The sequence below is a fragment of the Pinus tabuliformis genome, chromosome 9 (genome assembly GCF_031772625.1).
Source record: "Pinus tabuliformis cultivar Carrire ecotype Pingquan chromosome 9, CPIR1, whole genome shotgun sequence".
NCBI classification, from domain to species: Eukaryota; Viridiplantae; Streptophyta; class Pinopsida; order Pinales; family Pinaceae; genus Pinus; species Pinus tabuliformis.
The window spans coordinates 1,834,646,112-1,834,662,505 of NC_142307.1; the positions used below are offsets into that span (position 1 = coordinate 1,834,646,112).

At 38.8% G+C, this 16,394-nt stretch overlaps 1 protein-coding gene across 1 annotated transcript in view; it reads right to left on the reverse strand.

Annotated features, from left to right (window-relative positions):
• The window catches only part of LOC149156127 (poly(A)-specific ribonuclease PARN-like), a 64,320-nt gene extending 48,818 nt beyond the window's left edge, over positions 1–15,502 (reverse strand). Inside the window, exon 1 of the mRNA XM_089444651.1 lies at positions 15,442–15,502. Within this exon, the coding sequence (XP_089300777.1) occupies positions 15,442–15,502 (61 nt within the window). The remainder of the gene's footprint in view (positions 1–15,441) is intronic.
• Between the last annotated feature and the right edge of the window lie 892 nt (positions 15,503–16,394).

A 16,394-nucleotide genomic window follows, 5' to 3' on the forward strand; every position in this document is an offset into this window, starting at 1 on the left:
TTATGAGAGTGCATGGGATACCGCCGACGGCCGATAGCGATATCGCATCGGGTCGGGGTTTATAACTTAAAGCGTTTTCCCACAAGAGGCAGTGCCGATAGCCGATCGCCGATATAGCGTCGCATCGGGGTATAAGATATGTGCTCTTTTTGTGTATGCATTGAATACCGTTGATCGCCGATAGCGATATTGCATCGGCAAAGACCGAAGTGTCATTTAAATGCATCTCTCTTGTTATTGCGATATGCGATCTTGCGATCGCTTTATCGCAATAACAAAAGATTGTTTTATTTTGGGAACATTGTTATTCGAAAAAGGCTTCAATTCACAAACACATTTGATTATCATACCTTTTTCGAACAAATTCATTAATACCAATTAATTTTTTAAAAGGGACCCATTTCATATGTTGATTGTTTATAAATACAGATGATATGAAATGGGGGGTTGTTGTAGGGCACAACAGGAACTGAGGTAAGATTTCAATCAAATGGATGTAGTGTTCGTGATCTTGATACAGGAAAAACAGTGATCAAAGGCATAAGAAATCCAAATAATTTATACATATTCAAAGAAGGACAACATCAATGCTATCTAAGCAAGAATGATGAACACTGGCTATGGCACAGAAGATTGGGGCATCTAAGCTTCTCACAGATAAAGAAAGCATGCAAATATCAGGCAGTTCGTGGTCTTCCAAACATCAAAATTTGAGACAATACAATATGCAAATCATGTCAGTTTGGTAAGCGAACCAGAAATAACTTCCCTAAGAAGGAAGGATCAGCTAGTAGGCCGCTTGAACTAGTCCATACTAATGTATGTGGTCCATCTAGGAAAAGGTCACTTCGAGGAGAAGAATACTTTATATTATTCATTGACGAAGTTTCCAAGATGTGTTGGATAGGACTTATGAAGCACAAAGATGAAGCCTTCGAAAAGTTCAAATCTTTTAAAGCCTTGGTTGAAAACGAATCAGATCACAAAATTAAATGCCTCAGGTTTGATAGAGGTGGGGAGTTTACCCCAAATGAATTTTTCAATTTTTGTGAAGAAAATGGAATAAGAAGGGAATTCTCTACTGCAAGGACTCCTCAGCAAAATGGAGTAGTGGAAAGGATGAATAGAAGAGTTCAACAAATGGCTCGTGCTATGATGGATGAGTCTGGAACTCTCGCAACTTTCTGGGGAAAAGCTACATTTGCTGCAGTTGTTATTCTCAACAAGACAAATGTCAGGGTGAACAACACTCAAACTCCTCATGAGCTCTGGTATGGTAAGACTCCTACAGTAAAACATTTCAAAATTTTTGGAAGCAAATGCTATATTAAAAATAATGATGAAAATCTTGGCAAGTTTGAACCTAGAGGAGATGAAGGCATTCTCCTTGGTTATTCTCCCCATAGCAAAGCATATAAGTGTTACAATAAAAGACTTGGAAGAATTTTTGACAGCATTGATGTAGTAGTTGATGAAGAAGGAAACATTCCTAGGCAAGTAAATTCCAAAAATTTCGAAGATGAAGAGGACTATCCTTCAACATCAAATCAGATTCATGATGAAGAAGAAACCCATGAGGTGCCAGAAGAACAGATAAGGATAGAAGAAAAGACTCCATCCAGGTACGTTCAGAAGAATCATCCAGAATCTCAAATTTTGGGGCAGAAAGAGGCTAGTATACAAACAAGAAGAACAATTGCAGAAGCTTCAAGCTACTTGGCATTACTCTCCTCCACTAAGCCACAAAATGTAAGAGAGGCATGCAAAGATGAATGTTGGGTCAAGGCAATGGATGAAGAACTTGAGCAGATCGAGAAAAATAACACTTGGGAGTTGGTTCATAGACCAAAAGATAAGAATGTCATAGGGACAAAATGGATATTCAAAAACAAGTTGAATGAAAATGGGGAAGTTATTAGAAATAAAGCCAGACTGGTTTGTAAAGGGTATGCTCAATAAGAAGGAATTGACTTTGAAGAAACATTTGCTCCCGTTGCTAGACTTGAGGCCATCAGAATGTTCCTTGCTCTCTCTAGCTTCCAAAAATTCAAAGTATTTCAAATGGATGTGAAATCAGCCTTTCTGAATGGAGACTTAGAAGAAGAAGTGTACATTGAGCAACCAGATGGTTTCATCCTTCGAAATGATCCAAATCTTGTATGTAGACTAAAAAAGGCTCTCTATGGTCTTAAACAGGCTCCAAGGGCTTGGTACTATCATTTGGACAAATACCTTGATCAACAAGGTTTTTCAAAAGGGTCAGCAGATAGCAATCTTTATATAAAAGTTGAAAATGAAAAATTGCTAATACTTGTTGTGTATGTAGATGATATTATCTTTGGCAGCAATGAAGAAGCTATGAGTCAAAACTTTGCCTTGGTAATGCAGAAATAATTCGAAATGTCATTGCTTGGAGAACTGACATATTTTCTTGGTCTACAAATCCAACAAAATGAAGGCGATATCTTTTTATCTCAAACCAAGTACCTCAGGCAGATCTTGAAGAAATATGTCATGGAAGATTCAAAACCAGTATGTACCCCTATGGTTACAGGATGCAGCCTCAGTGAAAATGATGAATCAGCAGCAGTGCATCAACCAACCTATAGATCCATGATTGGAAGTCTGCTTTATTTGACAGGTACCCGACCAGACGTCATGCATGCAGTGGGAATAGTTGGAATATTTCAGGAAAATCAAAAGGAAACTCATCTTCAGGCAGTTAAGAGAATCTTCAAGTACCTTCAAGGAACTCAAAATTATGGCTTATGGTATCCTAGAGATACAGATCTCACACTTCATGCTTATACAGATGCAGATTGGGCTGGAAGCGTGGATGACAGAAAAAGAACTAGCGGTGGTGCATCCTTTATGGGTTCCAAATTAGTATGTTGGTTCAACAAGAAACATAGCTCAATAGCATTATCTACAGCTGAAGCAGAGTATGTGGCTGCTGCATCTTGTTGCACACAACTTCTTTGGATGATGCAAACTTTGCAGGATTTTCAAATCACTTGTACTCCACCTATCTCCATCCTATGTGACAATACAAGTGCAATCAGCATTTCAAAGAACCCAGTCATGCATTCAAAGACCAAGCATATACCTATCAAATATCATTTTCTTCAGGAACAAGTGCTTGAACAAAAGGTCAAGTTGGAGTATGTTCCCTCTAAGGAACAAGTTGCTAATATACTCACCAAACCACTGCCCAGGGAAACATTTGAATACCTTAGACAAAAGCTGGGAGTAGTTGATGCATCATCTTGCTGTTGAATCTTGTCTGTTGTACACGAATTTCATATGGGGTATACGCATACATGGATTGGTCAGAGATCAACTGGCACAAGTTCAGGGGGAGCATATATTCTTCTAAATATGCATTGTTGGCATTATGGTAGAAGATCTTGGAGGAGCAAGTACAGAAGAAGAACATGGATGTTGATCTGAATAATGCTACTAATGTTTTGTCTCTATGTCTTATATTTCTTTTGTCAAGGTCATGTAACGACCTATCTTGGTTGCCCCACTATGCCTGGGATGGATAATGTAATGTGCTTACTATGTATTGCCACTTGATTCGAAGTTGTATGTACGAGTCTTAGGTGATAGGAAGGTCTCTTATCATGTATGAAGTCATGTTCTTTCTTGTAGAACATCTTTTTGCAGACCTTGCTTACAGTCAGGGGGAGCATGTTCAGCACACTTCAGCAGAAGAAGAGGTATCAACAGGTTCTCAGGGGGAGTGTAGTCAGTGGGATGGTTATCAAGGAAAGAGAATATCTTGGTTCGCCCTTTGCCCTTGGTGTCAAAGGGGGAGAGTGATTTGGTGTTGTTGCCATCAAGTCCAAAGGGGGAGATTGTTGACACTATGATACAAGTATTGTCCTTGATGGCAACTCACACAGATGACAGATCATACTACAGCAAGGCAGTAGAAAAAAGTTGATGATCAGTCTACAAAGAATATAGAAAATGAAAGGCCCGCATGTTCTTGTTCACAAAGATGCGGCCTTAGGCCGGGTCCGCAAGTGCACCGTTCAAAAGGTGCGGACATGTTCCCAGGTGTTCCGAACAAAAGGTGCGGACCTAAAGTTCACAGACTTTAATGCAGAGAAAATCACATGCACGTGGGAAATCTTACGGGTGATCCATGGTATTTAGTCCGTCATTTTTGATCCTATGGTTTTGGTCCATGGTTTTGCTTCTAAAGTATTGAACCCAAGTTTTGGGTCCCTTGTATTGGAATTCTATGGTTTTGGACCATGGTTTGAGTAAGGGCTAGTCTATAAAAAGGAAAGGAGATCATTTGGCTGGGCACTCTTGAATGTGAAATATCTAAAGAAAATCAAGATCTAAAATTCTGGTGATCGGTTGGAGAGTGATAGCTAAATCAAGGAGAGACCTGAGCACTAGAAGGAAGATCTACTTTGACGCATGATCAGATCTGTGGATCTGACAGTCTGGGACATATTGGAGGACTGATAATTTGGCTCAATTCGGAGGTCCAAAGGCGAACCACAGTGCAGGTGCGGAGGTACACAGTCCAGACACAAGTTTAGGTGTGGAGGTACGCAGTCCAGAGACGAGTTCAGGTGCGGAGGTATGCAGTCCAGAGACAATTTTAGGTACGGAGGTACGCAGTTCAGGCACGGGTTCAGGTGCGGAGGTACGCAGTTCAGGCATGGGTTCAGGTGCGGAGGTACGCAGTCTAGAGACGAGTTCAAGTGTGGAGGTACGCATTTTAGGCACAGGTTCAGGTGCGGAGGTACGTAGTTCAGAGACGGGTGTAGGTGTGAAGGTGTGCAGTTCAGACACAGGTTCAGTGTGGAGGTGCAGCGTCCAAAAACGGGTTCAAGTGCAGAGGTGCGCAGTCCAGAGATAGGTGCAGGTGCGGAGGTCCCTAGGCTCGATACAGACAAAGTGCAGATATCCACATATTTCTATTGGTGAAGTTGCAGACTTTTCTTGAAACTTATTTTAGCTGCTTTTTTCTATTACTGCAGTGTTCTGGGTTCAGAATTGGTGTCTGGTCACTGGTATTGTTTTCTGGTTACTGCATTTTGAGAAGCTAGTGGTAGATTCAATAGTTGATTATGGAAAGGAGATTGGTTGATGCACATGTATTTGATGTTTGTTTGATGTTCATGGATCCAGTCTGAAAATTCATGAAACGTGGTCCCTGGAAGAAAAGATAAGGTTGAAGCCTTTAGTAGGTGAACACCTACGTACTAGTAGCTCAGCTAGTACAAGAGCTAAGGGGGTTGTAGCTCCCTTCCAGGAGAGTCTAGAAAATGAGAGAGGGTTGTAGCTCTATGCAGGTTGTAGCCTACGTGCTAGTAAAGGACTACACCAGTACAAATCATTGTAAAAAGAAGTTTCTAAATGAAAGAATATAGAGACATATTGCAGCGGGTGGTTTTCACCCACATTGGGTTTCCACCTTATATTTGGTGTTGTTTGGTGTGACTGTCTGTTTTCGTTGTTCCTGTTCATTATTATATGGTTCTGACATATAAATTAATGGTCAACATTTGAAGAATAAAATTAATTATAAATCTGGAAGGTATATTGAAAAGAATTTGATAATACTGATTCACCCCCCCCTCTCAGTATTATTTACAACATAGCTGATATTCCACCAAAGTATGGTATGTTATTGTCTAGATCTTGGGGCGCAAAGCTTCAAGGATTTCTATAGTTAGACATGTCTTACACTACTATTTCAATGTTTGGTCAACCCAGGAGACTATACAGAGAAACCTTAATGAAGTATGTAGTAAGTAGTCAAGGGAAACCTCAAAATTTCCCTATCTACTCAGTACATTCAGATATGGATTCTTATATCCTTTACAATGTTGAAAATGATCCCCCACACTCAATAAAAGCTCTAGCAGATGAAACAAAAATTGCAAATGAAAAGTCTAGTGTCCGAATCCAAGAAATTTCTGAAAATCATGAAACAGCAGATAACCCAGAAGAAACTGAAAAACCAGATTTCCCTATTGAACAGATCCCTGAAACTCTAAATACTAAGTATGAACATGAAATCCTTTGGTACTTAGAATTTGATGGTTCTGTGAACAAATTAGGAGCAGTAGCAGGAGTTTGGGTGCACAATCTTGAAAACAATCATGCTGAAGGCCAGGCCTACAGGTTGAACTTTAGGTGCACTAATAATATGGCTGAATATGAAGCTCTGCTTAGGTCTTAAACTGGTCAAGAAATTGGGAGAAACTAGAGTGTCAGTCCTGGGAGATTCTGATTTAATCATTCAATAGATAAAAGGGAAGTTCTTAAGAAATGATCAAGATTGAGAGAGTACAGAGGAACAACTATAGAGATCCTCAACACATTTCTGGAAACTCAGCTTGCCAAAATCCCGAGAAAAGATAACTTGCAAGCTCATAGCCTAGCAATGTTTGCCAATACTTGTAAATTACCATTTGAACCAAATCATCAATTCAGAGCAGAAATTAGACACAGGCCAGCCATACCTGATAATGTAAAGAACTGGCAAGTGTTTGACAGTGATAATCAGATCAACAATTTTTTAACCCTAGAAGAGGAATTTTCCAGCACTAACGTAGATGGAGATACAGTTAGTGAATTTGATCCAACAAATCAGATAGAAACAAACATTTCAGTAGAAAATGCATCTCATATGCTTCATCCAACGAAATTAACCAAAAAGGAAATACAGGATCTTAAAGAAACATATGTTGATGATATTATTGAAGGAGAATCTAAAATTATCAATTTGATGGAAAATCATTTGACCAAAGGATTAACTCCTTTGGAAGATCTCTTTTATTTCAATGATATTCCAAAGAAACCTCAGATGGAACCTCCAAAAGCAGACATTGAAGACTTCAACATAGGAATTGAAGAGAATCCAAAAATGGTAAAATTGTCCAAATCTTTGCCACCTGATCAAAAACTTAAGTATGTTGAACTGATCAAAGAATTATAGGATGTTTTTGCCTGGAGCTATGAAAACCTGAGATCTTATGACACCTCTGTAATTCAACATACCATACCCTTCAAGGAAAATAAAAAACCATTCAAACAAAAGCTCAGAAGAATCAACCCTGTACTGCTTCCTTTAATTGAAAAATAAATCAAATGAATGAATGATGCAGGGATAATTGCTCCAATCAGATTTTCAGAGTGGGTGTCTAATTTAGTGCCTACCAGGAAGAAAATAGGAGAAATCAGATTATGTGTTGACTTAAGAAATGTAAAAAAGGTTTCTTTGAAAGACAACTACCCTTTACCTAAGATGGATCATATTTTACAAAGGGTAGTAGGTGCTTCTAGGATTTCACTTTTGGATGGGTTTTCAGGTTTTAACCAGATTTTGGTTCATCTTGATGACCAAGAAAAGACTACATTTACAACACCATGGGGTACATTCAAATATGTTAAAATGTCATTTGGACTTAAGAATGCAGGGGCAACCTTTCAACGAGCAATGGACATAGCTTTTGCAAAAGAAATTCATGATTTTCTGGTTGTATATCTAGATGACCTCACTGTGTTTTCTAGATCATATCAACAACATTTAGATCATTTGAGACAAGTGTTTTTAAAATGCAGAAAGTATGGTATCTCATTAAATCCTAAAAAGTCTTTGTTTGGTCTAGAAGAAGGCAAACTGTTAGGCCATATCATCTCCAAAGATGGCATTAGAATTGATCTTGCTAGAATAGAAGCTATTCTACAAATACCCCACCCCAGAAATGTCAAAGAACTTCAAGCTTTCTTAGGGAAGATTAAATTTTTGAGAAGGTTCATATCTAATTTGGCTGAACTAGCAAGATTGCTGAACAAAATCTTAAAAAAGGATTCAAAGGTTAAATGGACAGTAGAAGCCAAACAAACATTCGAAGAAATTAAAATAGCTTTGACCAGAACACCAGTCCTCACAAGTTCAAAGTTTGACAAAGACTTCATAATTTTCTCATTTGCATCAGAACACACTATAGTAGCTGTTTTACTGCAAAAAGATGATCAAGGATGTGAAAAACCCATAGCCTTTTTTCAGTAAAGCACTTAGAGATGCACCTCTGAATTACAAAATCATGGAAAAACAGGCTTTTGCACTTGTGAAAGCTATTCAAGACTTCAGAGTCTATATATTGTACTCCCGTGTAGTAGCTTATGTACCAAATGCTTTTGTCAAATATATCCTCACTCAAGATGGAATTGAAGGCAAACGAGGTAAATGGATAGCTAAAATACTGGAGTATGACATTGAGATAAAACCTACAAAGCTTATAAAGGGACACGGATTGGCTAAACTCATGACTGAAACAAACTTTCAAGCCCTGGATATTAATGAACTGGATAATGAACAAGAGATGGCGACTCCACACATCAGCCAGACATTCTTAGAATCACCTTGGTATGCTGATATAATTCATGTATTATTAAACCTGCAAGCTCCTCCAGGGTTATCCAGAACAAAGAAAAGGCTTTTAAAGATGAAAGCTTCACAATTTTATGTTTTAGATAATGCTATTTTTTGGAAAAATCATGAAGGTATTCTATTGAATTGTTTGATAAAAGAAGAAGCTGACAAAGTTCTCAAAAAATTTCATGCAGGGGACTACGGTGGACACCTTTACTGAAAATCAACTGCAGGCAAAATCCTAAGGGCTGGATTTTACTGGCCAACCTTGTTCGCTGATGTAAGCAAGTTTTTCATTGCTTGCCACAAATGCCAAATTTTTAAAGGCAAAAGGAAACTGGTACCCTTACCCTTGAGACTAATTGCCACTGAAAAGCCTTTTCAACAATGGGGTTTGGACTTCATTGGAGAAATACACCCTCCCTCTTCTAGCCAACATAAATGGATTCTTATTGCCACAGACTATTTCACCAAATGGATAGAAGCCATTCCTTCTAGACAAGCCAATGATACAGTGATTATACGATTCTTAGAAACCAACATCTTGTCTAGGTTTGGCTGTCCTAAAAAGATCATAACCGATAATGCTGCTATCTTCAAATACAAGAAAATGATACATTTCTATAACAAATACCATATCACTTTAGGCCATTCCAAAGCCTATTACCTTCAAGGTAATGGTCTATCTGAGTCTTCCAATAAAATCCTGATTAATATTATTAATAAATTATTAGAAGAGAACAAGAAAAATTGGCACAAAAAGCTTACAAATGCACTATGGGCAGACAAACTTACTACAAAGAGATCTATTGGAACTAGCCCTTATGAGTTAGTTTATGGCATGGAGGTTGTGTTTCCTTCATCTTTAGGAGTTCCTATAATGAAATTATTGCAAGAAGTTCAGGTGGAACCCAATGGAATTCAAAGGAAAATAAATTAGACCATCCATTTGCAGCAGACCAAAGAAGAAGTGCACCAAAGATCCCAAGTGTTACAAGAAAAACTCAAGAAAATATTTGATAAAAGGACCAAAGCAGAAGACTTCTACCTTGGAGACAAAGTTCTAAGGTGGGATTCCAGGAGAGAAGACAAAGGAAAACATGGGAAGTTTGACTTCCTGTGGAAAGGGCCATTTATCATCCAAGCATTGCAAGGGAACAATACTTACTTTCTGAAGAGCCTGGATGGCACAGAAACAGAAGAAGGACCACTGAATGGTCGAATGCTGAAACATTACTTTGATTCAATTTTTTGATGAATTTTGACTCTAACATGTACATACTATATCCTTAATAATGTCACAGTTTGAATTGGATAGCAACTTGCTACAGTTGAAGCCCGAAGAGAAGGCCCTAAGCTTCACAAAGTGTGTTGTCATATATACAAATAAAGCAACCAGAAAAAGGAAATTGCAGAGCAAAGTTAGAGTTATTCAGAAGGCTATATGACCTACTGCTCTTGACTTTCCACTACGGAAAGCCATCCCCAAGTGGAACCACTGTTATACTCCTATACCAATAGGTGTCATATTTCATGATTCACTGGTTGAGCTCTGTAATATGTTCATCCCTTTCCTTGTTGCAAAGGTTTTCCATATTATCAAAAAATAAAAAAATATAAAAAATGTAAAGAGGGTATACCCTAAAATAAAAATCAAAGGGTAAAAAGAATAAAATGGTCAAAAGAAAAAATGAGAAGAAATGAACCCCAAACAATGAAAGACCAGGAAAGTGTGCAAGTCCAAAAGGTCACTACTTTTCATTTTATGTAATAAGAATTATGTGCAGCTTGTCAAACTTTATGCCACAATTGATGAATGGCTAAATAGCTTAATCTTGGCCAGTTCATGTTTGAATTTCATGTTTTAGAGATAGAGAATAAAATCTGACCAGACTGTTTAATCTTGGTAGATTAGTAGATAGGTAGAGAAGCAAAGGAGCTCAATAGTTAAATCTGAGCCCTTGGAAGTAATAAGTGCAGACTTAAGCAGGCGTACCATGAAAAGAAGAGAAAAGTTGATGAGATTTTGCTAGTCCAAGTGCACCCAAAGAAACAAGGAAAAAATGTTAGGCAAAGTAGGCAGGGTAGGTAGATTAGTGTTGGAGAATGAGACTTGTGATGGATAATATTTCTAAAAAAGTGTTAACTTTCACTTCTATCACAAGTACAAGGCGGATATTACACTTGAAGCAGCTCAAGTGAGGCAAGGTTTCATAACTAACTCCCCTTCATACTTTTCCCTCAATCATTCACTAAACTCCCCCAAAGGTGTTGAGATCCGCTTAATATCACTCACAAGCCACTTCTTCCGTTTCATAAAAATTCTCCATTAAAACCCTTTTCAACTCTAGCCTAAGTTTAAACTACAAAAGTTAAAGTATTTTTATAACTTAGCGCTCAATTCAAATTCATATTAATTGCTAACATGTATTATATAATTCCCATACACTTATTCCCATCCCATACTATATAAATATATTGTAAAAACCCCGATTTTTATATATCCCTGCCCCGGTTAAACTATAACCATATTCGCTATACATAAAACAGGGATTAATAGATTTATTTGAAATTTATTAATAACCTAAACCTCCTCGCCGCGCAAACAATGGGATTTATTAACCATCCAGGTTAATTTATAACCTAGCCTGCGACCTAATTAAACTGTGCCCGATATGATTTATTAATGTTAATTGTATTGGGCCCGCAGAGTTAACCTCTCGCCTTTTCCCTGCCCGTCTGCTGTCAGATCAGCGCCCTCACATCCAACGGTCCACAACTGTATCACACCCCCCTTAACCGCCAAGTGTTAACGCACAATCGGCCAGTGGTTTTACTGTCGTACCAAGGACACGTGTCGCACTCCCACTATGATCGCTCCTCCCCAGCTTGAAATCGCCCAGCCCCAAAAGCGGTGCGGGGCAAAACCGCTTAGCACCCCTCCCGTTGATGTCATCTGCTGACGTCCTTCGTCTAGTGCTGACATCACCGGCCACGTCATATGCCCCCGTACTCTTGCTGATGTCATCCGTACTGCTTACGTCATTCACCCATTAAATCAAAAAAATCCTGCCAAAGTCCATTTTGTCCAAATAAAATCGAAAAAACGCCATTTTTGCTATGTTTTTCTGCATACAGCGCCCCGCGCTCTCCTGCAAAAAAAATCGACCAAGTTCATTGGCTCCAGCTTCTCAGCCACCTCCTGACCAGAAAGACTCCAACAACGAGCTCGCAGCCTCAACCAACTTTCCATTTACAACAGTCTTCTTCTCTAATACAATTTAAACCAAACAGAAGGACTTTCGGGCTTGCAGAAGAAAGAAGTAAAGATATGTAGGGATAGTTGTTACCCTAACCAGTGGAACTTTCGAGACATGATTTTCCAGAGGAAAGGTAATCAAGAGACACGTTAGTAGTTCTATTTTTCCATACAGCGGTGAGCAGGTATCAGTTCAGCATTAAAAAGTGTCAGAGCAACATTAAAAAGTATTAGACGAGCATTCAATTGTATAAGAGATGACAAAATGTGGCAGTTCAGAATTAAATGTAGCAAATCAGAATTAAAGATCACATTTAAGATAGGCAGTCAACACAGAGTTACTACAGAAGACAGCTGCAAGCCGAACCCTAAAGGCCTATGTCTAGCACAACATCAGTTAGTTGTTTCTATTTTACTTGTAAACTCTTATTTGTTAAACCTAAGTATTATCTCATCGTTGTGATGAGATATTTGTTGTACATATTTTGTTGTATAAATACCCCCTCCATTGGAGTATTGGGGTGGTGTGTGGTGTGTGGATTTCTTAGACTGTGCTGTAATACTGAAATTTTGGAATAAAGAACTGTTGGAATCAACTCTTGTTTGGCCTACTAGATGAAGAATTGAAGCAGAGGACTTGTCACAAAATTCTTGAATCAACCTCCGGATCAATAAGTCCCCTATATCTTGTGTTTTACAGTTTTCTGGTTTACTATATCATCTGTGTTTCATAATCTGAATGATAAAGAAAAAGGTTAATTTCAGAATATGCTTGATTGCACTCTGTTTTCAGTCTTTATTGTTCTCTGTGTTTTCTTCAGAATTAGAATAAGCAGTGAAATCTTAATTGCTCCTATTTCCTGATTCTTTCATGTTGTTTATTTGCTAAGGAATTCTTAACTGCTCCTTATCAGTAATCATCCATTTTCCCTCTTTCAATATGTTGAAGGATTCTTAACTGCCCTTCACCCATTTGAGCCCATTCCATCTGTTTCAATCCTTCATTTGTTCCTTGTTTGACTACCTTGCTCTATGAAGCCATCCTTTATTAAGAATCCAAATCCAGAAAGCCATCTTCTTTGACTCCATCATGCCCAATGGACTGAACTATTCTGTTTTACCCCTATGTTCTATTGAATCTCACCACCCAAACCCAAACAAAACCCTTGAACTTCATAACTAGCCTAACACCTTAAAAAAAAACAAAGCTAAATCAAAAAGAGAGAGCCCTCTCTGGATACAGATTGGCTAGATTTTGTATCTAAAATATTCATTTGTGGTTACCTCGACATCCTTCCCTTTCTTACAACTTTGGGGAAAACCTGAGTGATAACACGTCCATGGCATCCAGGTATAAAGATTTGGAACCAATTTCTACTTCCTTCCAAAGCATGATCAACATTGTTCACACTTGGACAAGGCCACCAATGTAGTTGTGCATGCTCTATGTATTCACCTCCAAGTCCTCCTTGGTGGCAATTTGTTTGAGTTGCTCCAAGTATTGTTTTATCTCCTTCCTAACCTGGTTCTTGGGTTTGGATTCAGTGAGTGACCCAAATAACGAGATCTTGTGGATCTTCCCCAAGGAATCTAGATTGTTGTATATTCATGCATACAAGGCCTGAATGTTACCAATGAATGAGGCGAGTTCTTTATTGTTCTGGATCAACATCCACACTATTTCTATCTTTAGCTCTGCTTGTGGCTTCATTTTGTTACCCAAGTCAAGTGGTTCCCCTTTGTATCACATTGTCCATTCATGAGCGGTAGTGATTGAAACCTGCACATTTCTAAGACTTCTGACAAAGTCTTTACACTATTGTTACAAGCAAAGCACACAGACAAGTTCCTTATGCACAGTAACAACCTCCTCACAAAGATCTCACATGGTCTCTCCTAGTGCCGATACTTCATTAAGTATCACTATTTCATTTCCTCCAAGTGGAGTTGTGTGAAAGCTGCATTTTGAGCTAATGCACAGAGCTATTCAACCTCTTGCCTAACATCCTGCAAGTTATTTGCCATTTTCTTATTCTCGGCCATCAATTACCCTTTTTGTCATAAAAGTAGGAGATGTGAGATCATCGGAAAAATGTTTCTTATGCACTTGTACGATATTATTCTAGAGTTCATTGTATGATAGATTGTACATGTCCATAACAGGATCATCTTCGACAAGAACAAGTTCCCCTTCCTCACTTGGAGCTAACTATGCCAGCATAGGTGGTGGAGACTGAATAGTTACCTATAGTGTGCTAGGCATCAGGTCGACATCCTAATTTTGTGGCTCTCATTTTGCCTTTGTGTCATCAATATCTATCAAATTTTCAATTTTTTGAGAATTAAGCTCTTGATCCTGCATTTTTCCGCCCTCCTCCTTTGTTGGTTGTCCATTCTGTTCTTGCTCTTCAACTTGTTTTCACTTTGTTTCTTCTGTGATTGTGTGTTTCCTTTATTCTTCTTCTTGCTTCTTCTTCTCTTCTTGTTCTTTCTTGTGATTTTATTCTTCCAATATTCTCTGCTTCTCTTCTCTCTTCCTCTGTCATTCTCTCTGCATCCTTTATTTCCTTGTTCCCTCAATTTCTAAATCTACTTTCATAATAGCTAGATCTGCTTTCATCTTGCGGGTTCTTTCTCCCCTTGGAATGTGAGAAACCTCTCTTCCCCTTATCCTAAACGGGGTTGCTCCCTTCTGCTGTCACTACTCTTGGAGTTGTTGCCTTATGTGGAGTGACTTGTGAAGTCCTTGCAAAATTGACGAACTCACGGGTCTTGGAGGCATTATAGCAATTCCTCCATGGATCCTCCTCTTGCCAATGAAATGCCCTGATGAGCCACTGAAAATGAATTCTCACATAATGGTTCTTGCAAACACTACGCGGATCATATGGATTAAGGTCTTGGGTACCAAATGCAAACTTCTCTATCACCTTTCCTTCAATATTCGCAACTTTCAGGTTCATTATCTCGTACAATCTAATTTGCATAGGAATAGTTGGCCAGGGTGCTTTCTTCTTCCTGTGCAAAGAATTCGATAACCCTGTGGTGAGATGATATAATACTTATTTCATGATGAGCTTTTCAGTGGCATACCTTGGCAAAACATGTGGCGGCTCTCTTCACCAAACACTCTAAGGAAGGTGCCATCCGGTTAGGCAATCCAATCTACGATCTTTGATATTGCCTCCATTTCTGCATGCGACATGCAAGGTGGTTCTTCCGCAAAGATCATCTTGTATAACGGAATGAGGAAGTGGCCAGTTAGCTTCTCCATAAATCCTTGATGGCTGCAATATGAGAGTAGCTTCCAGTGGATGTGCATGACAGGATCTCGAAGTGACCAGGCCCATTTCATACTTGGAAATGTGTTATGTGCACAAATTTCTTCTAGTAAATTATAGACATATAAAATATCTCTTTCCCTCCCTTGGGGGGATTTAGGGTGTTGCTTACATGGATTCTAAATGTTGAGCCAACAAATATGACCAGTTGAGTGGCTTCCCATTGTTCACAACCCGGTTCAGAAGGACTGCCCACCCTTTCAGAAAGGTCTATGTGCTCTGCTGACTATGGATTTTGCGGGCTAAGATGATTAGCAACTGATAGGCCCTCCTGAGAGACCTTGTCTTATATGTGTTGGTGGGTGCTTGTCGAAACTTTGATGTCTCCTTCACCTGACTCTTAAAAACATCCCTTATGACCACATAGTTTTTTGTGGCATAGAAGAGTAAATCCATGCATGTTTCTGGCTCAAGAAAATGGTACATACCTAAGTAATATGCTTCCAGAAAAGTTGCAAGCCTTCGGCTGCTAGCACTGCTCAAAGTCATGGTATTCACATCAATATGTGATTCACATGGGAAGTTTGGATATCTGCATGCAACCCTATGTAGCCCCGATCTCTGGACATTAATGTATACCTACCAGTTCTCTAGATCTGCTGCAAAATCCTTTGCCAAGAAAGCTTCATTTACTTTGTTTCATGTAAGATCTAAGTCTTTTTCTACATATAGTTGAGTGTCTGAGTATACTGGCAAGTTTATTGGTGTTTTCTCAACTGCTTCCCTGATACTTCTCTCAGTGGTATCTTTTGAAGTAGTTCTCTTGGGTGCCATGGTAACAGTGACTGTTGGAGAGAAGTGCTCAACAACTATGGTGCTTGTGGGACAGAAAAGATACTCATGGAAAGCAAACATTAGCCTTTTGCAAATATATCTTCACAACAATATCAGGTAGTAAACAGATGAATTAGTGAGAAAAATTGTGCAATTTTCTTGGGCAGGTGAGGGGGCACAGCCAAGGTGTAACTTGAGGCTTGAGATTGCGCAATGCATAATCCAGCCTAGGAAGTGACTGGGAGAGACTGCGCATTGTGCAATATAAGTTTCCATGGGACAGACTAAGCCTTGAAACTGTGAAATTCATAGTTGGCCCAGCCTTTACTATGCACTATGTAGTCTTAGAGGCCAATCCTTAGCTTGATCTTTTAGATTGCGCAATGCCCAACTAGGAAATGTGAAAATTGGTGAAGGGAAGTGTGGATCTACCCTATGGAAGTGTAGAAAACAAGAACATCTAAAAGATATAGAAAGTAAAAACATATACCTGACTAATTTTGGATGGATCATTGTGAATTAAGTGCATAAGCTTTGTAGAATTTTCACCTGTAGATCAACCTGATATATGCAATGTCCTAAAGCATAATACTTGATCTACTTTTAC